This window comes from Lissotriton vulgaris, chromosome 7, assembly GCF_964263255.1.
Source record: "Lissotriton vulgaris chromosome 7, aLisVul1.2, whole genome shotgun sequence".
In the NCBI taxonomy this organism is placed as follows: domain Eukaryota; kingdom Metazoa; phylum Chordata; class Amphibia; order Caudata; family Salamandridae; genus Lissotriton; species Lissotriton vulgaris.
In genome coordinates this window covers 1,288,677,646-1,288,704,710 of record NC_141695.1, presented here as the reverse complement: position 1 = coordinate 1,288,704,710, position 27,065 = coordinate 1,288,677,646, and the positions used below count along the sequence as shown (strand labels likewise).

At 43.8% G+C, this 27,065-nt stretch overlaps 1 protein-coding gene across 2 annotated transcripts in view; it reads right to left on the bottom strand.

Moving 5' to 3' along the window:
* Nucleotides 1–27,065, bottom strand: part of PARP2 (poly(ADP-ribose) polymerase 2) — a 388,402-nt gene that overhangs the window by 151,199 nt on the left and 210,138 nt on the right. For both annotated transcript variants that reach the window (XR_015297579.1, XM_086931868.1), the window contains exons 10-11: nucleotides 1,495–1,597; nucleotides 871–1,033 (exon numbers count right to left, since the gene is read on the bottom strand). Coding sequence is in view for 1 of the 2 variants with exons in the window: in XM_086931868.1 (XP_086787994.1) it covers nucleotides 871–1,033; nucleotides 1,495–1,597 (266 nt within the window). In the remaining variant the exon portion in view is untranslated. The remainder of the gene's footprint in view (nucleotides 1–870; nucleotides 1,034–1,494; nucleotides 1,598–27,065) is intronic.

The window sequence follows — 27,065 nt, the reverse complement described above, 5'->3', positions numbered from 1 at the left end:
TCATCCCAAAGACGCTGTGGCCTCCCTGTATGGGGCCTGCCCCGGTTCCAAAACAATCCATTAAAAGCCTGGGCATGTGGCTCGACCAGGACCTCACGTTTACCACCCAAGCTAGGAAGTCAGCAGGGGTTTGCAACGGCATCCTTAGGTCTACCCGCAAAATTCTTCCCCTGCTCCCTCAAGACTCCAGGAAGATCCTGATCCAGAGCCTTTTGCTATCTAGACTGGATTATGGTAACGCTTTGTACCTTGGTGCCCCTAAGAAAGTCCTCGCCAAACTTCAGGTGGTACAAAACTCTGCAGCCAGACTTTTAACCGGCATCAGAAGGAGGAGTTCGGCAAAACCGGCCCAAATACTGCTCCACTGGCTGCCCATCCAGGAGCGCGTTCACTTTAAATCCCTCTGTATGACCCACAAAATTCTTTATGGTAAGGGACCTCAGATCTTAAAAAATCTGATTAGACGCCATGAAGTATCCAGAAATCTTCGTTCAGCGCACTTACATCTGGCGTACATACCTAAGATCAAAAAGGCTTGCGTCTTTTCTCTTATAACGCCTCTAAGATGTGGAATTCGCTGCCCCTCATTTTGCGCGCCGAACCTAACCATCTCATCTTCCGAAAGGACCTGAAAACTGGCTTTTTCCTTAATTCTCACCTCTCCTCCACTACCTCTGTTACTAGCGCTGGGAAGCTCACTGGCAGCCATGCGCTTTATAAATCCCATTTTCATTTCATTTCACGTAAATTGAATCAAACACACTTATTAGGGTTGGCTGTATAACAAATGCAATAATCACATGTGAAATTGAAATTAAAAAACTAGAACCTGTATTGAAAATATACAGACTCAATTACATAGTCACATACCAAGCGGCGCCTTTTTGGTGTCATATTTCATCTCCACAATCCTGTCCTCCATAGCTTGGACGTTACAGATGAGGTTAAGTAAGTCCTGAACACGAGTGTCTAGTTTAGAGGTTGGCTTGGGAACTGAATCGGTTTCAGTTTCTACCTTCACTTTTTCATCATCCTAAAAAAAACAAAAAAAAACACAACAACATCATTAAGCACTAAACAACTACCAACAAAGGCACAAGTAATCACTACGCTGCATTGTATCCTGCAAAGAGAACTGAATTATTCATTCATTTCATACAATTTAGAGAATAATTGTTAAAGACAAGTGTGTGCTAATGAGGAAGAGGTGTTCAGTATTCACTAGATACAGTGTTGAGAGGCAAGCTTGAGCAGTGCTCCATCTATGACATATGGAAAGCCGGGAGAGGAAATTGCAGTCTTTATAAATGTGAAAGAAGCAGTGGCGAGAGACCACAGAGTGTGCTGGACTGCAATGGATGACTGTAAAAGGAGAGACTACACAAAAGCAGTCTGGACTGAGTGTATATGCTAGATGCATGCAGATATGTACTGCATGCATCTAGCATATACACTCACAATAGTGCAACACAGGCCTGTTTTTAATATCATTACCTGAGTGTTCGGCTTATAATCCATTTTTAGTAGGTCATACTTTCCAGGAACCTTTTCAAAGAAATCCCGACCACACCAGTCGTTGTCAGTTTTGTCAAGAAACCTGAAATAAATTACAAAAAAAAGTTCAGACAGCTCTTTCTGCACTGCTCACATAACTTACTCAAAGCACGTAACAAGTTACTCCCAATTGCAAAACTAGTAAGTCCTAAACCTGCCGTCCTGAAGACAAGTGATATATTTGAACCTATGAAGATTCCCCTGAAGAATATTCCTCAAATACAAAACATGGGGCCAAATATATGCTGCCATGCGCTGCAGCTTGCTTGGTATAAGCCCTTTTCTCTCTATGAAATAAACTAATGTTGGGCCGGCCCATCCTGCAATGAGTCCCTAAAACGGCCCAGTCACCCACCCACCACAAATACTGCCATCTATAGATAAGTCCATGTTCTATCAATTTGTATCAACATTTAAAGACTGCAAGCAGGGTCGATGAGCTGTTTTAGCATGTGGGAAGTAGAGCATATAATAATAAGCTGAACAGATAGGCGCTGTATAGATTTCTGTCTGGGATGAGTAGGTGTGCCCTTGATGAATCATGTTTGCTCATTCCACAAGTGACTACCTGCTCACTTTTTCGAGAGTCTTTCTTGGTAACTTTGATCAACAGCGAGTCAAGAGAATGTAGTCTAAGGCTGAACAATTTAGTAAGAAACTGGGTCCTTCCCATGAAAGAACAGGGGACCAAACAAGTAAATTAAATTCCACTCTCTAAGGGCATGGTAGCCAGCCACAGACGATGCCAGGGAAGAAAAGGAGTATTACAGCAGCTGCTTAATGTTCTTGTTGCAGTTTAGCCAAGGCATAATTCGATAAGTCAACAAAACGTACATATGCCTACTCCACATGAAACTGAACAGGAGAATTCGCAGCTGTTACTCTTTGAGGATGGGGGCAGATATTTAATAAAAATTCAATATCTTCAAACGAAGCCCACACACCTCATGGAGAGAACGTAACTGGGGGTATCAGTGGAAGATTTCGGTCTAGAAAACCCCCCCACATTTCTACCCATAAACATGGGAGTTAGGCAGACAGCCTAGCAACTTTCTGACTAGCTATTATCAAGTCAACGTTTCAATGCAGTTCTTACATGGCAAAGTTTTACGTAGATGTGTGTGTAGGACCGTGAAGGCTCATCATGATTATGGGTGTCAACAGCATAGTTATTAAACCAGAGTCTATAGGAATGAGTTAACTGTAGAAGTCCAATATGGTAATTAAAATGGCGGAATATGTCCTTGTTCAGTGAGAGCACCATATAATAGATCAGAGGTAGATAATTGGGTGGCACCTAGCAAATCAATGGAGCTGTCAGGTCAAAGTTGGAGAATGCTGGCTTAAGTCCATGTCAAGCTATCTCCAGTAAGTGCTACAACAATGGCTTGTTTGACTACCAGTGTTGGCTGGGCAAATCATGAATAATTACGGCAAAAACCTAGCCGCCATCCAATTCCAACCTGAAGTTGTTGCCTACTTGCAATTAAAAAGATCCTGCAACTCTACCAAACAAAATCCAGCCAGAACTGGCTACAATAAATGATGATACTTAATACAGAACTAAACTTTAAAAGCACCGAGGAAACACAGAGAATGCTTTCGATGGATGGAAATTATTGTTGGCTTCTCAGGAGCAAGTATAACCATTGCAAGCTTAGACTGTGCGGTACCACAACAGTAATATGCAGATTCATAAATGCGGGCAGAAATGTGGGTGCTTAACGGAGTACAGTACAAATGAAAATATACTTTGCAGACAAGGATCCAGAAAAAAATCTAGATTATTTATTATGAGATATAAACTACTTGTGTCGTTTAGAAGTTGGCATTGAATATTGACACTGATGTGTCTTTTGCAGCTGGAGTGTCATTAGCACATTGACTGAAAGGTAATCCTGTCTTCAGAGTCCATGCAAGATATAGATCATGTGCTTAGCAAGTAAATGTTAATTTATGTTTAAACTGCTTTATTGAGCCATTAAACAAATACTATACACCGTTAGCAAACCCCACATCTTTAGGAAAAATCTAGCAGCCACTAATATCCACTTTGAAATCCATTTTGAAATTTGCCATTTAAACTTTACAGAGAAGTCAACTCAGTCCTGATTTGAGATCATTAAAAGAACAGTTCTCGGTAATCTCACCAGCTCTTCACTTGCTTCAAAGAGCATTCCTTCTCGGATTTACCGCCACACTCCATTACGGAAGAGAGATTAGTTTTAGTGGCCTCTGGGTCAGAAAACCAACACCATGCCTTCCTAACAGGCCGTGAACCTCTCAGTGTTAGGTCTTTCTTCTTGGCTGCAGATTTTGTGAGCGGTAACCACAGTCTGCTGTATCCCAGTGTCAGGGGAACTGTTTCTGTATTTCAATGTTTGCTTCAGAACCCCTAGAGGACAGACCGCTCTTTGCAATCAAGTCAATGAAACTTTCAAACAAGATTAAAATACAATAATTGTTAGAACACACACATTTTAAAAACCACCATGATACCTATATCAAACAGATGTGCAAATCTAAGTGTGTTTATAAGTGACACAAACTAGCAGCGGAATAAATGAAATGGAAACAAAATGAAAACTTGGAGGGATGCAAAACGATTTCAGGGATCACTGTTTACTGAGACCCTAAGATATCTCCCGATCCATAAGGCGAGACGGATAAAGCCAATAATAGCATGGCAAATTTAAATCAGAGGTCAAGCATTGTAACAACTTGAGGCTCTGTTGAGCCGATCTACAATTAATGATCGTAACATTCGGTGTAAGAATTTAACTCTAGGAACTGTGAAAAAAATACAAAAAAACTCAAATGCATTGTAGATTGCAGACTGGTACTATCACAGGGGCAGCGGGACAAACATGAGAACTAGCTGCCCTGTAGGGGGAAATCGACTCGAACATGAACAGTACACAGCCTAAGGAGTGTTAAATAAAATCTGTGTTCCTCAATAGGAATCCATACAAGGTAGGATTCGGCCCACTCTGATGCAGTGATCTCAATGTGATAGAATACAGAATACGGTATCCATAGACAGAGACTTAATGCACCTTTCCAGGTTGCTATGTGACTGAAAAAGGGAACGGATCAGGGACTTTTTATTCCGGTTGATCTCGTTTTGGAGAATGAAAAAGCTGTGGGACTCTCAAATCTGAAAAAGATTCCCTAACATATGCTAGCCAAGCGATATTGTTGCTATGGTCCAAGTTAATGCAGTCTACTAGTACGTGGCGGGAGACGTTAGTAAATGGGAACTCTGGATTTTGGCCCATAAAATTAGCGGTGCTAATTTGATGATTTCTTCGATAAATATACGAGAGGCCAACCTCTGTATGGCTAATAATAGAGGCAGTACTATTGGGAACTGCCAACAATCTGGAGAGAGATGTATTTTCAGCTACTTGTAAATGATCACAATTTGCATACCATGGGACCCCGTCCCATAGGTAACCCCTGAAATACATTTTGCTTTATAAAAGGAGATAAGGTTTTTAACCAGTTTTTGCTTGAGTTTCCAGGCGCAACTAAAAATAGCCTTGGCTAAGCTGTTCATTTTGTGTCCTCTATGTTCAACGAGTGAAGCTCAATTAAAATTTGCGCCTGGCAGAATTTCTAGCTAGTTAAAATTTTACACTTTCATAATGGGCATACAACCCTTAGTAAATCTAAGAGAGTGCATGTTTCTAGGGCCAAAAGTCATAATAAATGATTTTTTGTGATTGACCCTTAATTTCAAATCTGACATAAAATAATTAAATGTGGTGAAACCTGTTTGCTGTACGCTACATTGCCATTAAGCTGTAAAATTGGATCAAGTGAATTAATATAACAAAAGAAAAATAGAGGGTTAAAAAAAAAACACCTGCCCAACTCCTTTATCAACTGTCGGTGATTTGCGCTATATAAATACATGTACATGTACAGGTAGGTGTCCACTGCCCATCATGGTCAAAATGTACCTGGGCTATAGTTCCCCAATTTAAATGCATAAGAAGTTCTACCAGGATCACATCCACCCTGGTCTTACTCATCAGTTCCCACAACCTGCCAATGTCCACAAGGTCAAACGAGCTGGACAAGTCCATGAATTTCAAAAGAACAACGGTCCTAAGCCTAGAACAGTTTCTGAAAAAAATGACATACAGACCACAATCGGACAATATGTACAGTTTTCTTATACCCAGCCGGGCAAAGAATTTATTTTGGGAATATAGGACAAGAAGTCAATTTGTACGTTACATTATCACATCAAACATATTAGTGTTTGAAGTAAGGCACAAGCCTGTGCCGTACTCAGCAGTAGAGAAAAAGTTGTGAGAAAGGGTGCAGAAGAAAGAACAGTTTACATCAGGCAAAAGAAGGGTTGAGCAAGACCTGGTACTGCTTTCGAATTTAAATTGGCAGTATTCCCTTTAGTAGAGCATACAAAAACGAATAACAATGAAATAAATGTATGTCTACATAACAGTGTCGACGGCGTTTCGATCCCGTGCTCAAAATAATGGGATCATCATCAGGACTTAATATATGCCTGGAATATCATAGAGCAATAAGCCTGTAAAGAAAAAATATTTTTAGAACGCTACTCTGTGTTTGAGAGTCATAAAAAGGTCAACTTAGTCATACTCTGACTGACATGCAATTCGGAATCGCAGTGCAGTGAATAGTGTTTGGTTGCTAGTGGTGACATGGAACATGGGCAAACCGTTGTGGCTGGGATGTGCCTATTTCGTGAAAGGCAGTCATTTCTGTGAACGTGGAGAAATGACAACTTGTGTGTGTAGCAGCTACCGGAGAGTCGAATTCAATAAAGGGTTGTGCCGATAGTGGTGGAGTGCAAGACTTAAAATTGTTGGGCGTGATCGGGCTTAGGGTCAACAGTATAGCGCGCCGGCATACCAAGGAACGGGTTTGAGGATGGCGCTTTCAATTTTCGGCAGTGGCCACTAAGTGCGTGGTCCACTCAGTGCATCATGTGATGAACTTCAGGAAACTGAAAACAGATATGGCATTAGTTAGAAATGCGACCCTCGCGGGCTCAGGTTTCAAGCCTACTATTAGATCAGCTCTTACCAAAGGGATTCTCGTGTTCTGGGATGGTTGCCCAGTGTGGATCACCATTTAGAGGAGATTTCGTTATAGGAACAATCTGCAGGTAAAAGTGAGTAGAATTAACACTATGCAGGATTAAATGGATGCACCAGTGGTCGGGGGCGGAGATATTCTCACCTTGGAGGAAGATAAGTTAGCCCTTGACAGCGTCAGGTTAATGCGCTAATCAGCTGAATTGGGTTGAGTGAGCGCCTGGTGTTGGCGTTCTCACCGGATTTGCAGAAAGTTCAGCCCGTGGCGGCGGTCGGGAACAATGCACGATCCGCTGTGGTCAACCAAAAAATCAGTTTAGGGTGTACCCACGGTCACGCCGTGTCCGGGGCGAAAACGCTGGGCAGGGGAGGGGTTCTTACCTCGCAGAATGGACAGGATGTCGATATATCGGTTCCTTGCAAGCGATGCTGCTTCCAGCTCGGAAAGCGTGCAGCCGAGGTTTTGAAGGAGTGCGGTCACGTGACGATGGTCATGTGATCGCGAGTGGATTGCGGCGGCCATCTTGGAGTGGGGAGGTGAGGGGATAAAAAAGGCGCAGTGGGTTCGTGCCTAGGGGGTGAACGTGCCAAAATTCATTTTAACCAACACATCACTGACAGGGCACAATATGCTATATACAAAATGGTTATGAACACCCATCTTCATTGTTGACAGCAGAAGCTTGACGATTTCTTTAACAACCAAGCTAGTTGAGTTAAGATCAAAGCAGATTTGTCCAGTCCTCGCTTCTGTTCAGGCCAGTCCTGATAGTGTTAAATTGAATGATAGACTTGAGTTCCTTTCTGTTCATAATTTGGACAAGATTCCCACCTCTTTGTGGGAGTTTGATGGATTTCAAGATGGTCCACTTGATGTCATCTGCTGTGTGGTTCATCTCTGTGAAGTGTTCCACCATGGGAGCATTCGGCGTGTTACATCTTATCCTACTCCGATGTTGGCTGATTCGTGTCTTAACCTTTTGACTGGTCTGGCCTATATACATTTTCATACACGGGCAGAAAATAGCGTAAATAACATTACAGGTATTACAGTTTGTAAACGATTTCATTTCAAAATTTACGCCATTGTGACTGATATTCCTGGTTTCAATTGTGAATTCGCAAACAATGCAGTGCCCACATTTCACATGACCCCTCAGTGGTGGTAGTCCCCAGTTAGAGTCAAGAGTGGTACGGGGGTGGGGGTCGGTAAGGCTGCCCTCACCAGGTGATCTTTCAGATTTTTGTTTTTTCTGAATGCAAAAAGGGGTCTCTCTAGGTTAAGGATTCCAGCATTTATGGTGGCCCAGTGTTTAAGGATTGATTTTCTGATTTTGTTAGACACGGGGCAAAATGTGGTCACACATGCGATTCTGTCTTTATTCTCTTTTGGCTTTGGTGTCAGTAGGACATCACGTGGACAGTACCAAGCCCTTTTTGAGGCTGCCTTGACTATTCTTCTCGGATATCCACGCATTTTCAGTTTGTTTGATAAGATTGTGGCTTCCCTGAAGTAGTCAGTTTTATTGGAGCAGTTACGCCTTATTCGTAGGAACTGCGAGTAGGGTAACAAATCTTTTAATGCTCTGGGGTGACAGCTATTGTAACTGAGCAGAGTGTTTCGCTCAGTTGGCTTTCTGTAAAGGCGCGTTAGTAATTCGCCTTCACGACTATATATTGTCAGGTCCAGAAAAGCTATTTGGGATTTGTCGTGGGTCAGAGTGAAAGTTAAATCCGCACAATTGTTGTTCAACCAGTGAAGAAACAGGTTCAGTGTGTCAATATCATAGTTCCAAACTAAAAAAATGTCGTCTATGTAACGACGCCATAGGGAAATACCTGCAAAAAATGGGTTGCTGTTATGTAGGATGACCCCAGTCTCCAATGCATCCATGAATAGAATGGCTAGGTTGGGGGCAAAAATAGCCCCCATGGAAGTCCCCTTAATTTGTTGGTAGTATGAGCCTTCAAACGAGAAAAAATTCTTAGAGAGGCATAGTTCAAGCAGTTGGAGAATGAACAGGCTTGGGACCCTGTGGGGGCGAGGTCGTGTGTCTAAGATTCTCTGGATCACTAATAAGGCAGCTGTTTGCGGGATATTAGTGTAGAGAGATTCTACATCTAGGGTGCATAATGTGTTGAAGGTGGGATCGAAGGGATGGTGTTCTATCAGATTGATCATCGCCATGCTGTCCCTGACATAGCAAGCAGTATTGGGAACAAATTCTTTAATGAAGAAGTCCACGTATGCGCCCAAAGGTTCCAAGATAGACCCACAAGCTGACACTATGGGTCTACCTGGTGGTCGGTCAATGTTCTTGTGGACTTTGGGTAGGGTGTAGATTACAGGTATGCGGGGACTTTTTACGTTCAGGAAACAGTGTTCCTTTTTGCTAAGGAACCCTTCGTTTCTGGCCTTGGTGGTAAGTTCCATAATGGTGGCTTGAATCTCCTTGGTTGGATTCCCTGGGAGACGTTGATAATGGTCAGTGTTCCCGAGTTGTCTAAGGACTTCTGTTCTGTAGGCGTCGATGTCTTGGAGGACAATCCCGCCGCCCTTATCCGCACTCTTGATTATGAGTGAAGAATTTGTTTTCAATGTGTCAATTGCCTCTCTCTCTGATTTGGAGATATTGTATGGTATGTAGAGTTTCCTTTTCTCTAGTTCTGCCAGATCATTTATGACCAGTTTTTCAAAGGTCACAATTTCAGATGGAATCATGCTGGCAGTGGGTAGGAAAGTGGAGGGGGGGTGGAATGGAGTGTTCGAGCTACTCATGGGTGAAGGGTGTAGCTGAAAGAAGGCTTTGAGGCGGATAAGCCTGAAGAATTTCAGTAATTCTGCCTATAGGTCCATAAAATTCGGACGAACAGTTGGTACAAATGAGAGACCCTTTTTAAGGAGCTCTAGTTCAGGGCCACACAAATTGTGTTGAGACAAATTGAAAATAGGGATTACCTCGGCTGGAGGTTCAATATTGTTCGCACATTCTACCATTGGTAGAAATTGTTGCGGGTCTTCCGCTCGCCATGCGCGTTGAACCAGCGCTGTGGTTTCTTCACCCTCCCTCGTTGGGGGGTGTTCGGTTGGCCCCGGGATAAAAAATTGGATTGTGCCCCGCCTCCTCGTCTTGAGTTACTTCCACCCTCCCCAGGGTCCGAGCTATCGGAAGAATCTCCTGATGTCTCTGAAAAGCCCACAAGGTTCTGTCGCTTATTGTATCTCCCCCAGGGTCTTGTGTTGGGGTTGAAATGAGGTTTATTTGTATAAAAATCTTTCTGTAGATAAGGGTAGGTGTTTTCTATATTGTAAGATTTTATATCCTTCTTTATTTTGTTCGACTTTTTATTCTGTTCGATTCTATGGAATTCTGCTACAGTTTTGTCCACTTGTTCCAGTAGTTTCTTACATTCAGCGGACGGGTCAGTATCGTTTATTTGTTTAAGGACCTCTGCTATTTCTTTCTCAAGAGATTCTAATGTCTCTGTGGCAATATCGATTCCTAATGCGAGCCAATGCCTCGAGCATGTGGTTCCAATGTAGCTGAAATTTGTTGTGTACTTAGGGTTGTCTGTGAAGATTCCCGGGATATTGCGAACCTGAAGGCCTAAAGGAATAACCTCTGCTTTTAGATAATCTGTGAGCATGAGAACCATTAGTTGTAGACGAACCTGTTTCTTCCTATGTTTTTCCAATTGATCAGGTAAGGAACTGCTGGTCGAGGACGGGACATCTGGGGTCTCAGATAGTAGAGATGGTTTTGTGCATAGGTGTTTAATATAGTCCGCAGTGTAGAGTGGGACATGGGTTGACATTCCTTAAGGGAAAAGAGATAAAGGATATAGATTGCAAGAAAGGAGGATAAGAGTACTAAGGACACTAGGGTGGCCTTCCTCGGAGACCGAGGTATAAGGATTTTAAAGAAACCCCTGCAATCCAGCGATTGCGCTCAAGTTTTACAGTAAACAAGGGGGACCCACTTAATAGCTTTGGACCATGGGTATCAAGAATTTCAAAAGAACAACGGTCCTAAGCCTAGAACAGTTTCTGAAAAAAATGACATACAGACCACAATCGGACAATATGTACAGTTTTCTTATACCCAGCCGGGCAAAGAATTTATTTTGGGAATATATGACAAGAAGTCAATTTGTACGTTACATTATCACATCAAACATATTAGTGTTTGAAGTAAGGCACAAGCCTGTGCCATACTCAGCAGTAGAGAAAAAGTTGTGAGAAAGGGTGCAGAAGAAAGAACAGTTTACATCAGGCAAAAGAAGGGTTGAGCAAGACCTGGTACTGCTTTCGAATTTAAATTGGCAGTATTCCCTTTAGTAGAGCATACAAAAACGAATAACAATGAAATAAATGTATGTCTACATAACAGTGTCGACGGCGTTTCGATCCCGTGCTCAAAATAATGGGATCATCATCAGGACTTAATATATGCCTGGAATATCATAGAGCAATAAGCCTGTAAAGAAAAACAGGAAAAAACAGAGAGGCAAAAATATTTTTAGAACGCTACTCTGTGTTTGAGAGTCATAAAAAGGTCAACTTAGTCATACTCTGACTGACATGCAATTCGGAATCGCAGTGCAGGAAATAGTGTTTGGTTGCTAGTGGTGACATGGAACATGGGCAAACCGTTGTGGCTGGGATGTGCCTATTTCGTGAAAGGCAGTCATTTCTGTGAACATGGAGAAATGACAACTTGTGTGTGTAGCAGCTACCGGAGAGTCGAATTCAATAAAGGGTTGTGCCGATAGTGGTGGAGTGCAAGACTTAAAATTGTTGGGCGTGATCGGGCTTAGGGTTAACAGTATAGCGCGCCGGCATACCAAGGAACGGGTTTGAGGATGGCGCTTTCAATTTTCGGCAGTGGCCACTAAGTGCGTGGTCCACTCAGTGCGTCATGTGATGAACTTTAGGAAACTGAAAACAGATATGGCATTAGTTAGAAATGCGACCCTCGCGGGCTCAGGTTTCAAGCCTACTATTAGATCGGCTCTTACCAAAGGGATTCTCGTGTTCTGGGATGGTTGCCCAGTGTGGATCACCATTTAGAGGAGATTTCGTTATAGGAACAATCTGCAGGTAAAAGTGAGTAGAATTAACACTATGCGGGATTAAATGGATGCACCAGTGGTCGGGGGCGGAGATATTCTCACCTTGGAGGAAGAGAAGTTAGCCCTTGACAGCGTCAGGTTAATGCGCTAATCAGCTGAATTGGGTTGAGTGAGCACCTGGTGTTGGCGTTCTCACCAGATTTGCAGAAAGTTCAGTCCGTGGCGGCGGTCGGGAACAATGCACGATCCGCTGTGGTCAACCAAAAAATCAGTTTAGGGTGTACCCACGGTCACGCCGTGTCCGGGGCGAAAACGCTGGGCAGGGGAGGGGTTCTTACCTCGCAGAATGGACAGGATGTCGATACATCGGTTCCTTGCAAGCGATGCTGCTTCCAGCTCGGAAAGCGTACAGCCGAGGTTTTGAAGGAGTGCGGTCACATGACCATCGTCACGTGACCGCACTCCTTCAAAACCTCGGCTGCACGCTTTCCGAGCTGGAAGCAGCATCGCTTGCAAGGAACCGATGTATCGACATCCTGTCCATTCTGCGAGGTAAGAACCCCTCCCCTGCCCAGCGTTTTCGCCCCGGACACGGCGTGACCGTGGGTACACCCTAAACTGATTTTTTGGTTGACCACAGCGGATCGTGCATTGTTCCCGACCGCCGCCACGGACTGAACTTTCTGCAAATCTGGTGAGAACGCCAACACCAGGCGCTCACTCAACCCAATTCAGCTGATTAGCGCATTAACCTGACGCTGTCAAGGGCTAACTTATCTTCCTCCAAGGTGAGAATATCTCCGCCCCCGACCACTGGTGCATCCATTTAATCCCGCATAGTGTTAATTCTACTCACTTTTACCTGCAGATTGTTCCTATAACGAAATCCCCTCTAAATGGTGATCCACACTGGGCAACCATCCCAGAACACGAGAATCCCTTTGGTAAGAGCCGATCTAATAGTAGGCTTAAAACCTGAGCCCGCGAGGGTCGCATTTCTAACTAATGCCATATCTGTTTTCAGTTTCCTGAAGTTCATCACATGACGCACTGAGTGGACCACGCACTTAGTGGCCACTGCCGAAAATTGAAAGCGCCATCCTCAAACCCGTTCCTTGGTATGCCGGCGCGCTATACTGTTAACCCCATAAGCCCGATCACGCCCAACAATTTTAAGTCTTGCACTCCACCACTATCGGCACAACCCTTTGTTGAATTCGACTCTCCGGTAGCTGCTACACACACAAGTTGTCATTTCTCCACGGTCACAGAAATGACTGCCTTTCACGAAATAGGCACATCCCAGCCACAACGGTTTGCCCATGTTCCATGTCACCACTAGCAACCAAACACTATTCACTGCACTGCGATTCCGAATTGCATGTCAGTCAGAGTATGACTAAGTTGACCTTTTTATGACTCTCAAACACAGAGTAGCATTCTAAAAATATTTTTGCCTCTCTGTTTTTTCCTGTTTTTCTTTACAGGCTTATTGCTCTATGATATTCCAGGCATATATTAAGTCCTGATGATAATCCCATTATTTTGAGCACGGGATCGAAACGCCGTCGACACTGTTATGTAGACATACATTTATTTCATTGTTATTCGTTTTTGTATGCTCTACTAAAGGGAATACTGCCAATTTAAATTCGAAAGCAGTACCAGGTCTTGCTCAACTCTTCTTTTGCCTGATGTAAACTGTTCTTTCTTCTGCACCCTTTCTCACAACTTTTTCTCTACTGCTGAGTACGGCACAGGCTTGTGCCTTACTTCAAACACTAATATGTTTGATGTGATAATGTAACGTACAAATTGACTTCTTGTCATATATTCCCAAAATAAATTCTTTGCCCGGCTAGGTTTAAGAAAACTGTACATATTGTCCGATTGTGGTCTGTATGTCATTTTTTTCAGAAACTGTTCTAGGCTTAGGACCGTTGTTCTTTTGAAATACTTGATACCCATGGTCCAAAGCCATTAAGTGGGTCCCCCTTGTTTACTGTAAAACTTGAGCGCAATCGCTGGATTGCAGGGGTTTCTTTAAAATCCTTATACCTCGGTCTCCGAGGAAGGCCACCCTAGTGTCCTTAGTACTCTTATCCTCCTTTCTTGCAATCTATATCCTTTATCTCTTTTCCCTTAAGGAATGTCAACCCATGTCCCACTCTACACTGCGGACTATATTAAACACCTATGCACAAAACCATCTCTACTATCTGAGACCCCAGATGTCCCGTCCTCGACCAGCAGTTCCTTACCTGATCAATTGGAAAAACATAGGAAGAAACAGGTTCGTCTACAACTAATGGTTCTAATGCTCACAGATTATCTAAAAGCAGAGGTTATTCCTTTAGGCCTTCAGGTTCGCAATATCCCGGGAATCTTCACAGACAACCCTAAGTACACAACAAATTTCAGCTACATTGGAACCACATGCTCGAGGCATTGGCTCACATTAGGAATCGATATTGCCACAGAGACATTAGAATCTCTTGAGAAAGAAATAGCAGAGGTCCTTAAACAAATAAACGATACTGACCCGTCCGCTGAATGTAAAAAACTACTGGAACAAGTGGACAAAACTGTAGCAGAATTCCATAGAATCGAACAGAATAAAAAGTCGAACAAAATAAAGAAGGATATAAAATCTTACAATATAGAAAACACCTACCCTTATCTACAGAAAGATTTTTATACAAATAAACCTCATTTCAACCCCAACACAAGACCCTGGGGGAGATACAATAAGCGACAGAACCTTGTGGGCTTTTCAGAGACATCAGGAGATTCTTCCGATAGCTCGGACCCTGGGGAGGGTGGAAGTAACTCAAGACGAGGAGGCGGGGCACAATCCAATTTTTTATCCCGGGGCCAACCGAACACCCCCCAACGAGGGAAGGTGAAGAAACCACAGCGCTGGTTCAACGCGCATGGCGAGCGGAAGACCCGCAACAATTTCTACCAATGGTAGAATGTGCGAACAATATTGAACCTCCAGCCGAGGTAATCCCTATTTTCAATTTGTCTCAACACAATTTGCTTGGCCCTGAACTAGAGCTCCTTAAAAAGGGTCTCTCATTTGTACCAACTGTTCGTCCGAATTTTATGGACCTACAGGCAGAATTACTGAAATTCTTCAGGCTTATCCGCCTCAAAGCCTTCTTTCAGCTACACCCTTCACCCATGAGTAGCTCGAACACTCCATTCCACCCCCCCTCCACTTTCCTACCCACTGCCAGCATGATTCCATCTGAAATTGTGACCTTTGAAAAACTGGTCATAAATGATCTGGCAGAACTAGAGAAAAGGAAACTCTACATACCATACAATATCTCCAAATCAGAGAGAGAGGCAATTGACACATTGAAAACAAATTCTTCACTCATAATCAAGAGTGCGGATAAGGGCGGCGGGATTGTCCTCCAAGACATCGACGCCTACAGAACAGAAGTCCTTAGACAACTCGGGAACACTGACCATTATCAACGTCTCCCAGGGAATCCAACCAAGGAGATCCAAGCCACCATTATGGAACTTACCACCAAGGCCAGAAACGAAAGGGTTCCTTAGCAAAAAGGAACACTGTTTCCTGAACGTAAAAAGTCCCCGCATACCTGTAATCTACACCCTACCCAAAGTCCACAAGAACATTGACCGACCACCAGGTAGACCCATAGTGTCAGCTTGTGGGTCTATCTTGGAACCTTTGGGCGCATACGTGGACTTCTTCATTAAAGAATTTGTTCCCAATACTGCTTGCTATGTCAGGGACAGCATGGCGATGATCAGTCTGATAGAACACCATCCCTTCGATCCCACCTTCAACACATTATGCCCCCTAGATGTAGAATCTCTCTACACTAATATCCCGCAAACAGCTGCCTTATTAGTGATCCAGAGAATCTTAGACACACGACCTCGCCCCCACAGGGTCCCAAGCCTGTTCATTCTCCAACTGCTTGAACTATGCCTCTCAAAGAATTTTTTCTCGTTTGAAGGCTCATACTACCAACAAATTAAGGGGACTTCCATGGGGGCTATTTTTGCCCCCAACCTAGCCATTCTATTCATGGATGCATTGGAGACTGGGGTCATCCTATATAACAGCAACCCATTTTTTGCAGGTATTTCCCTATGGCGTCGTTACATAGACGACATTTTTTTAGTTTGGAACTATGATATTGACACACTGAACCTGTTTCTTCACTGGTTGAACAACAATTGTGCGGATTTAACTTTCACTCTGACCCACGACAAATCCCAAATAGCTTTTCTGGACCTGACAATATATAGTCATGAAGGCGAATTACTAACGCGCCTTTACAGAAAGCCAACTGAGCGAAACACTCTGCTCAGTTACAATAGCTGTCACCCCAGAGCATTAAAAGATTTGTTACCCTACTCGCAGTTCCTACGAATAAGGCGTAACTGCTCCAATAAAACTGACTACTTCAGGGAAGCCACAATCTTATCAAACAAACTGAAAATGCGTGGATATCCGAGAAGAATAGTCAAGGCAGCCTCAAAAAGGGCTTGGTACTGTCCACGTGATGTCCTACTGACACCAAAGCCAAAAGAGAATAAAGACAGAATCGCATGTGTGACCACATTTTGCCCCGTGTCTAACAAAATCAGAAAATCAATCCTTAAACACTGGGCCACCATAAATGCTGGAATCCTTAACCTAGAGAGACCCCTTTTCGCATTCGGAAAAAACAAAAATCTGAAAGATCACCTGGTGAGGGCAGCCTTACCGACCCCCACCCCCCGTACCACTCTTGACTCTAACTGGGGGCTACCACCACTGAGGGGTCATGTGAAATGTGGGCACTGCATTGTTTGCGAATTCACAATTGAAACCAGGAATATCAGTCACAATGGCGTAAATTTTGAAATGAAATCGTTTACAAACTGTAATACCTGTAATGTTATTTACGCTATTTTCTGCCCGTGTATGAAAATGTATATAGGCCAGACCAGTCAAAAGGTTAAGACACGAATCAGCCAACATCGGAGTAGGATAAGATGTAACACGCCGAATGCTCCCATGGTGGAACTCTTCACAGAGATGAACCACACAGCAGATGACATCAAGTGGACCATCTTGAAATCCATCAAACTCCCACAAAGAGGTGGGAATCTTGTCCAAATTATGAACAGAGAGGAACTCAAGTCTATCATTCAATTTAACACTATCAGGACTGGCCTGAACAGAAGCGAGGACTGGACAAATCTGCTTTGATCTTAACTCAACTAGCTTGGTTGTTAAAGAAATCGTCAAGCTTCTGCTGTCAACAATGAAGATGGGTGTTCATAACCATTTTGTATATAGCATATTGTGCCCTGTCAGTGATATGTTGGTTAAAATGAATTTTGGCACGTTCACCCCCTAGGCACGAACCCACTGCGCCGTTTTTTATCCCCTCACCTCCCCACTCCAAGATGGCCGCAGCAATCCACTCGCGATCACATGACCATCGTCACATGACCGCACTCCTTCAAAACCTCGGCTGCACGCTTTCCGAGCTGGAAGCAGCATCGCTTGCAAGGAACCGATGTATCGACATCCTGTCCATTCTGCGAGGTAAGAACCCCTCCCCTGCCCAGCGTTTTCGCCCCGGACACGGCGTGACCGTGGGTACACCCTAAACTGATTTTTTGGTTGACCACAGCGGATCGTGCATTGTTCCCGACCGTCGCCACGGACTGAACTTTCTGCAAATCCGGTGAGAACGCCAACACCAGGCGCTCACTCAACCCAATTCAGCTGATTAGCTCATTAACCTGACGCTGTCGAGGGCTAACTTATCTTCCTCCAAGGTGAGAATATCTCCGCCCCCGACCACTGGTGCATCCATTTAATCCCGCATAGTGTTAATTCTACTCACTTTTACCTGCAGATTGTTCCTATAACGAAATCTCCTGTAAATGGTGATCCACACTGGGCAACCATCCCAGAACACGAGAATCCCTTTGGTAAGAGCCGATCTAATAGTAGGCTTGAAACCTGAGCCCGCGAGGGTCGCATTTCTAACTAATGCCATATCTGTTTTCAGTTTCCTGAAGTTCATCACATGACGCACTGAGTGGACCACGCACTTAGTGGCCACTGCCGAAAATTGAAAGCGCCATCCTCAAGCCCGTTCCTTGGTATGCCGGCTCGCTATACTGTTAACCCTAAGCCCGATCACGCCCAACAATTTTAAGTCTTGCACTCCACCACTATCGGCACAACCCTTTATTGAATTCGACTCTCCGGTAGCTGCTACACACACAAGTTGTCATTTCTCCACGTTCACAGAAATGACTGCCTTTCACGAAATAGGCACATCCCAGCCACAACGGTTTGCCCATGTTCCATGTCACCACTAGCAACCAAACACTATTCACTGCACTGCGATTCCGAATTGCATGTCAGTCAGAGTATGACTAAGTTGACCTTTTTATGACTCTCAAACACAGAGTAGCGTTCTAAAAATATTTTTGCCTCTCTGTTTTTTCCTGTTTTTCTTTACAGGCTTATTGCTCTATGATATTCCAGGCATATATTAAGTCCTGATGATGATCCCATTATTTTGAGCACTGGATCGAAACGCCGTCGACACTGTTATGTAGACATACATTTATTTCATTGTTATTCGTTTTTGTATGCTCTACTAAAGGGAATACTGCCAATTTAAATTCGAAAGCAGTACCAGGTCTTGCTCAACCCTTCTTTTGCCTGATGTAAACTGTTCTTTCTTCTGCACCCTTTCTCACAACTTTTTCTCTACTGCTGAGTACGGCACAGGCTTGTGCCTTACTTCAAACACTAATATGTTTGATGTGATAATGTAACGTACAAATTGACTTCTTGTCATATATTCCCAAAATAAATTCTTTGCCCGGCTGGGTATAAGAAAACTGTACATATTGTCCGATTGTGGTCTGTATGTAATTTTTTTCAGAAACTGTTCTAGGCTTAGGACCGTTGTTCTTTTGAAATACTTGATACCCATGGTCCAAAGCCATTAAGTGGGTCCCCCTTGTTTACTGTGGGACAAGTCCATGAAGGCATGATGTAGTATGCCTTGCTTGGCCTTAGCGCATGTCCCTGTCATCAGGTGCAGGTTGAGGGACTGTTCGACTGTACTCACACCCAGTCGTAAGCCATACTGCACTTCAGAGAGGAAGCCTCTATCTTTCGCCTGTGCCTCCAGTTTCCGAAGAATTCTCAAGAATTACCCTGCCAAATATTTTGACAGAGGAGTCCAACAGCAAGATGGGACAGTAACATGATGGATCGCCTCAGTCACCCTTTTTTAAAATGGGCACAATGGTTGATTTTTTCCATGAGCTATGGACTTCATGGAGAATTGGGGCACAGAATAAGTTTGTCAACAGCAGGGCCCAAAAAGGTGTGTTATGACAAAAAAACCTCAATTGAAACCCGCATCAGAGCCAGGGGTCTTGCCGGGAGAGCTCTTGGCTGGATACTACATCACTCACATTTATGGGATACAGAGGTGAGTTGTAAGCTGGTACATAGGGGACAAGGAGATTCAAATTGAGAGAAGATGTAGCAAATGGGCCAGAATCAGATGGTAAAGTATTTGGACCCTTAAAGATACAGGAAAAATGGGACAGCCAATTCTTGGAAGAGACGTACCAAGTAATTTTAGGGGGCATTGTCATCTAAAAAAAGATGATTAATCAAGTCCCAAAAGACATTTACGTCCCTAAAAGTTGAAGCTTTAAGTAAATCTTCCCATGCCTTCTCTCCAATTTCTGTCGTTCTATTATCCAATGTCATCTTCTAGTAAGCCTGATTTCATCAATACTTCTAGTAGGGGAGCTATTTGTCTTTTTCAGCTTTTTCAAGGCAGCTGTACAGGCATGATTGAACCACCAGTTTGGGGGGGGGGGGAAGCAGCTTTTTTAGTGGTCAATAAACCAGGCATAAGTGAACACAAAGTATTAAAACTGGCTAGTAACACATGGGGCTTCGTTGTCAGAAAGGCAACAAAACAAAGTCACGTTTTGTGTTCACTAAATCAACATTAAACTTCTCAGGATTCAAATGTTTTCATTTCAAGTGAATACCCTTATTTTTACAATATTTCAGGTCTATGATGCTCACAGTAGCGGAAAAACAAGTGTATGTCTGGAAAGGAAATACAAATTGAGACAGGATTATGATCACTCGGATTAGAGGACAGAGTTAAAGAGTCCAACAATATTGGGGCTCAAAAAGAAGAGAACAAAAAAAAATCAATGGCTGAACCACCTCCTCTACCTGTGAAGGTTGGAGGAGGTACTATGCCATACTTAAATTCCATATTAATTAATACATTGTATTTAAGTATAATGTGATTCAGAACTTCCCCATAAGGATTATGACGAAAATGAGATAAATCATCACCCTGCCAGTTTATAAAGCCACATACACCATCCCCTGGTAGGGAGCATCCTGAAATATTAAAGTCTCCTGACCAGATAATGGTTACCCTTCCCAAACGGCCCTCTATAAAGTTTGAGATAAGACTATCCAATTCCCGTAACAATTACACTGGTTAACATACTAAGAAATTAAAATAAAAGAAAATCTAGCTCTGCAGACCTGCTTTCTGTCCACATACTGTGGGGGACTAGCGACCTCGGACCTTCTGTCATATTACCAAGCCTCGCACCTGGTAGTCCTAAATGACTGGTGGTACTGTGGCGGGGAGGACCCGGCATATGCCCTAGAACGATACCTGATGGAACCTGACTCCCTACACACGGTATTATATTCACCGCAGCTGCGAGAGAGACTGCCCAGGGCGACGCAAGTTGTGTTCCAGGTATGGCGGCAAGCACTGCGCCGTATGGGATGGTGGGGAAAGCTGACGGGGGAGACCCCGCTCTGGCATAACGGGCAACTCCCGGCCCTGATGTCCCTTTCGGGATTTAGGGGCTGGGATTTGATAGGAATCTCAACTTTGGGCCAGGTCCTCAGGGGCACCACACTTAAAACCTTCCAAGACCTCAGTGCAGAGTTTGATATGCCCCGCACCCAGTTCTTTCGCTATCTACAGTTTAGGCACGTTCTGGCACCTGCGCTTGTGGGCTTGAATACGCTACCCGAATTCAGCCCGATAGAGGCAAAGGTCTTTATGGGGGATCTAGAGGACCGAAAGATATCCAAAATATACCAAATGTTGGTGACACACTGTTCCTCGGATCTACAGCCCCTGAGAGATCGCTGGGTGCGGGCTGTGGGAGTGCTGGAAGAGGAGGACTGGCGAGAGGCTCTTAAGTCCCCCAGGGGAGAAGCAATAGCAGTTTGTTTACGCCTAATACAATTCAAATACCTGCACCGGGCTTATTATACTAGAGAGAGATTGTGGAAGGCAGGGCTGATTGAGTCCCCAGCGTGCTTGCGATGTGGTCATGAATTGGGCACCCTTTTGCATACAGTGTGGGAATGTAGTGGCTTGGCGAGATTCTGGACGGGTGTGTGGGACTGTTTGTCGGAGGTGCTGGGGTGGGAGCTCCCTCGCACGGCGAAATTGGGCCTGCTCCATGTGCTTGAAGGGGTGGGCGGGAATGTTTACAAGCGGCACTTGTTGCTGCTGGGACTAACACTGGCCAAACGAGATGTGGCACAGGCCTGGAAGGACCCCGGGGCTCCCAAGGTGGCCGGGTGGAAGAAAGGACTGGACTTTTGCATGGGACTAGAGCGGCCGGTGTTCGAGGCCAGAGGCTGCCCCACAAAACACTATAAAATATGGAAAAGATGGGCAGACTACAGGGGATTGTAGCTGGAGCCTCCGCTGCCGCCAAGGGGCGAGGATGGGCAGATGTAGTGAACATGCTGAGGCACGGTTATTAATACGGACGATTGTATACTTACCTTAAACAGTGTTGAAGAGACGGAGTGTTGCAGGAGGGGGGAGGGTTGGGTAGTTGGGGGGAGGGGGGGTGGAGAGTAGAGGGTATGTTCATTAAATGTATCGCACAATATGAACCGTGATTGCTGTCCCAGCCCCTCCGGGGTTCGGAGCACTGTGGATGTTTATTTCTGCGATTCAATAAAAACAGTTTTGAAAAAAAAAAATCATACCAGGATAGAGAAACCAGGAAGGCTCAAAAACAAGATGTGATACCAGGGAGTAGACTTTAAAATAGCTATTTTGTAATTTTTACGTCATGGAAATAATCACTTCTAACCCAGCCTCAGGGCAACCTGACATGGCTGGCATGGCAGCGACACAAAAAGACTGGTAACCATTTACATAAAAACTGTTTGAAACCCATGTTTCGTGGCAGCACACCACATCACTTCGAAATGATTAACAATTCCCAACCAGTTCACATTGACCAGTTTTTTGGTAATGCCTGCACCAGTCCACGATAAGATGAGTAACCCACCTGCCCTCGTTACCATGGAAGAAGTGGGGCCATTATGTCATGCAGAACAGGCTCAATTGAGAGAACTAGCTTGGAGAAGAAAGTCTATCACTGTCCGAGAGACTGGACAATGGGGAAAGTCAATTTGCATGTGTTAAAGAAGTTATAGCTCAATAATGATTGCTCTGAATCTTATTGCAAGGACCACCTAGGTAGCAAATGCTGGACCTCTGCTTTCAGATCTCCCCCTCAAGAGATGGGTGGCAATGGCCTAATTTTCCACAAACACCCTCTTGTTTAAGAGGTTACCGATGGTTAACCGAGTGTTAAAATCTCTAGGATATCTGATAGGGATCCACTAACTTTTGTACACTACCATCAGCAGTAGTCAAACTGTGTTGTATGGTCCCCAGTCCCCTACTTTTTGCAGCCATGTAGACTGTGATGCCTTCAAATGCTTGTTCCTATGAGAGAATACTCATTTCAAAGTGAGCTGCAGTCACTCCCGGTCCTGCATGAGAGCTTCTTTAGTCTATCTTTTCAACTCCCTTCATGGGTGTGCAGCGAGTGTTCGATGTCAAGGGACATAAGTCCTATTTTCTTATTGGTGGTCCTGATCCCAAAGCCGGCCCCTAGCAAGAGCATCTTGTCATTTCTGTCAAATCCCACCGCCTAATTATTAATTGTAATAATAAAGAAAAGCAGAAGGTCAACACTGAGGGTTTGAGAGGGTACTAATGAAGTGGCAAATGCACATCAGTCTTTGAATGCGCTGATTAATGTATGGTAGGTTTTTCAAGGACAAGAAGTTTGCGGAGTAAAAACGTTTTTGCTGAAGGGAAAACAGTTTGTATTAGCAGGGGTCAATGTCCAGCTGCATTCCACCACCTATAGAACCTTTCACTGTTGTATCAGTTAAACACGTTACTTACCTTCAATAACACTCTTTTTGTTGGATCCTAAACAAATATGGAAATTCTTCTTAGGAGTGTTCCTGCACACCAGTAGGTGACAGCATATGCCTCCAAAATGACTTCATACCACTGTGGAAGTGATAAAGCGGAACAGCATAGAAGCCCCTACCCTGGGCGCTGACTTCAGTTCCTTTCTTTCCTCGCTTTTAGATACGGATCAGTAGCTCCGCTCCCAACTTTTTCAGTCTTTCAACAAAACCAAAAACATTTAACTGTGTGCTAGAGAATGAGGTCTAGGATTGAATCTGTGCCGAGATTGCAGATCGCAGCTGTCGGTCATAGGCCCGCATGAGGTGCTTCTCTGAGGTTTGGGCTCAGGCCATTACTGTCATTCAACAAGTGTGCCATCATGCATTTAAAGGTGATTCAGGACCAGGAAGCGCAATCACAGAATATAAAAAGAGGTCACTATCAAAGCATAGGTTTTGATCCTGCTGCAAGTCACGGGCGCTTTAACAGTCACAAGACCGGCCATGAGAAAAAGTTAGCTTTCGGGTCAAATTCTTTGGGTAAGTCTAAATAGAAATCTAGACATAAGCACATGAGTCAAGCAGGACTCAACTCCATGCCGCCAATTGATGTTTGGAGAAAAGGCATAAAAAAAACCCCATCACTCCTCTGCTGTCCCGCAATTGGTCCTCCTACAGTTGGAGCCCCAAGGCCGTTTTTTACCTGCAGCAAATAGTGGCCCTGAAATAAGCCATGCTGGAGAACTTTGGTGTGAATCCTCTTTCCTACACACCTTCTGGCCTTCTGGAGCACCTGGGTTCTCCAGATGGACTTCCTTCTTTGGGCCATCTCCAACACCACCTGCCACCTTGGGATTCACTTTAAGGACCCGGTCAATTCTGGCACTGACTTCCACTCCTTCAGCAAGGTCAATGCTGACGTTTTCCGTACAGCCATCAATACGGACTTTACCGGCATCAGTCGATGATTTGGTCCAGATGCCGATCTCGGACCTTGAACCAATGGTAGCTCGATTTATGTCAACGTCATGCTTTGAAATCATGAAGGAGCAACCAGTAGTCCTTCATTCAGATTCCAATCCAATGTCTTGTCCCTGATGCAAATATCAGCAGTAGATTCTCAATATTGTGGATTTTGAGTTGCCACTGGCTTTAGACATCATCATTTCCGGTATTAAATTTGGTTGGTCTACAACGCCTTCTTGACACCATCCATGGCAATTCGATTGAAAATGGCAAAAAAATCAACTTCGATAAAAACAAAAGCATTGTTTATGAACAGTGCGAAAAGAAAAATATAAAACCGGTGCATCGCTTCTCAAAGCTTAGACTCGGTGTCCAAATGTAAATACTTCGGAATCATCACGGATAAAAAGGGATCATTCAAACCACAGAACGATGCCTTGAAGAGAAAGGGCATCACCCTAGCCTGGCCATTAAGGAATCTAAAGAGGAAAGTGGCTGGCCCTAACCTAAATCCACTGCTTGGTGTAATTCAAGTAAAATTAATACCTGTAATAACCTATGGCGGCTAGCCGCTACTTGGATGGAATGCATCACACTGGACAGGATTGAGTCTAGGGCCCATAGCATGATCTTTGGCCTTCCCAAATACACCTCCCCATCTCAGATACGGCTGGAGTTTGGGCTTCAAAACAAACCCTCATCAGGAGAGGGGCGTATATTTACTGTTGGCACAAAATTAAGAACGCTGAACCAAATACATTAAATTGACACTTATGGCTGAAACTGACAACCAGAAACAGCTCGCCTGCCCAGGCCTCCCACAATTAATCCTTCTTGCAACTTGGTTTGCAAGAGCTCTGGGCAATATCTGCAACCCACGCCAGCTTCAATAAGACAGTTAACAAAGTCATTAAACTTGTCTCGATGATCCAGGACAAGGCAGCAGTGGCAGGCAGAACCTAAGGTTGGCTTGTGCTGCAAAGCTATGACAGAGCCGTAACCCCAACCCTACTTTCATACAGGCTTCTCTAACTTACTAAAAGAAAAATTCCTGAGATATCGTTTGGTTATCCTACCTTCACTCCAAAACCTACCTCCATGGAAATGCAACTCGACTGCAAGAGACTGCAGCCTATGTGGAAAGGGGAAAGAAGATATGTTGCACTTGGTATGCACTTTTAAGGAATTATCGGCAGAGAGAAAAGTAGTGTTACCCCCACTCTACAACCAAAGAGGAATTAAATCATGCAGGCAGGCGGTACGGTCCTGTTTTTCCCAATGGACATACAATTGAACTGCAGTTTCAAGGTTGAAAAGAAATGAACGACAGCGCCTGGCAGTGAAACATATGGACAAGGAAGAAATGGTATACCCTGTATACATGGAACTTGCTCAACAATCAATTACACTGCACAAAAGCAACCCTAAGTGTCGAGTCACCTCCTTGATCTACTCTTGTTTTATTCTGGAAAATCTATTGCTCTGCATATAAGCATTACTAACCATTCTGCACTGTCAATGTCATTTAATGTGTGTTTGGATCATTGCACTGCATATCTGTCACTACTGTATACATGTGTACATAAGAATCCTTTCTTTTTAATCTAGTTGTAGTGACACTATTAAGAGTGTAGTGACACTCTGGTTGTAACATTGCGGTTTTACTGATGTAAAGGTTATAATTACCTGTGCAAATAAATAAACTTGATACAATTTAAGAGGCAGCTGTAATAGGGCTAAGCGGACTGTGCAAGGGTACCTGCTTCAATCAAGAAAACCTTTTGGACACCTGTCCTGTTTGAACAAGGAATCAGCTCGGATGCTAGTCTGGTTTGACCTGCACACTCCGCCCCTTCGCTTCTTTGTTCGTTCTTTACCTGGCTCGAACCCTCATGTTCTACCAACTACCTGTACCGTTTATTTGCACATAATTGTATATGCTGTGAAGCGCTCTGATACCCTCTGGTCCAGCTAGCGCTATATAAACCTCCTAAAATAAAATAAATGTAAAAAAATCTTTTGCGTTAAGATCTAAAAAATACCATGTCCTTAGTTTGTCACTGAAACATATTGAAAATAATCATTGTGGTTAGAAATTATTTGTTATTTTTTTGGCAAAAGTCCAGAGCACACAACAGTATAAATAGACTGGTTTGTCTAATCGTAATGATCGTAGGGATAGACCGAACCAAGTGTATAGTTTTCAAGGGTTTTTATTTACCAGTGTTCCCGACTTGGGAATCACTGCGCACATAAATCAAGCCGACTCGTGTTTCATCACAACATATGGCTGTGATTCTTCAGGGCTGATATCAATGATCAGGAGCGTTGTCGGTGAACCGGTGATAATTCCAACCCGGTCCTAATCGCGTGGTATTAGAGTTTGGGAAGGGCGGCACCAATCGGAAACGCCGGTGCCGGTCCCTAAGTTACCGAACTTGTTGCATCTACAAGCTATGGAGGCACAATGGCCGTGGTGAAGTAGGAGGTATTCCGTCGACCTCAATCGGTTTCCGAAATGATATTTTTTGTCATGCAGTAAAGGACAAGTACTCAAATTGTTAAAACTAATTACAGTAAACCGTCTATCTTGTGAACAAGAGAGGCCAAGCTTTCCATGTTAGAGGGAAAATGACCTAAGTGCCCGTACAGAAGAAATGCATGGTACATGTTGTCATGAGAAATTAAGTCATGTTTAGATGGCAATTACTTCATTCACAAGTACAGCACACTTTAGGGATTCTCTTTGCAGACTATGGTAATTGCATTTGCCCTAGATTGGAGTCAAGGTTACTTTAACAAACAATTTCGTAGGTGGTATTGAACCTATAAACAATACCTCTGTTGATTATTCAGTGAATCCAAGTTCCTATGAGAAACATAAAACCAGTTTCCTTAGATTGAGGTAAACAGAATGTATCGTTTATTAAGAGAGCAAGAAGACCCGATTGTTACTCACCCAATATCTTTCTGCATCAATGGATGTCAAAGTTACCATTTGTTCACAAATGTAGGCAAATGGGTATTATTTGGCTCCTGATTTAACTTTATGTTAGTCATTTGTA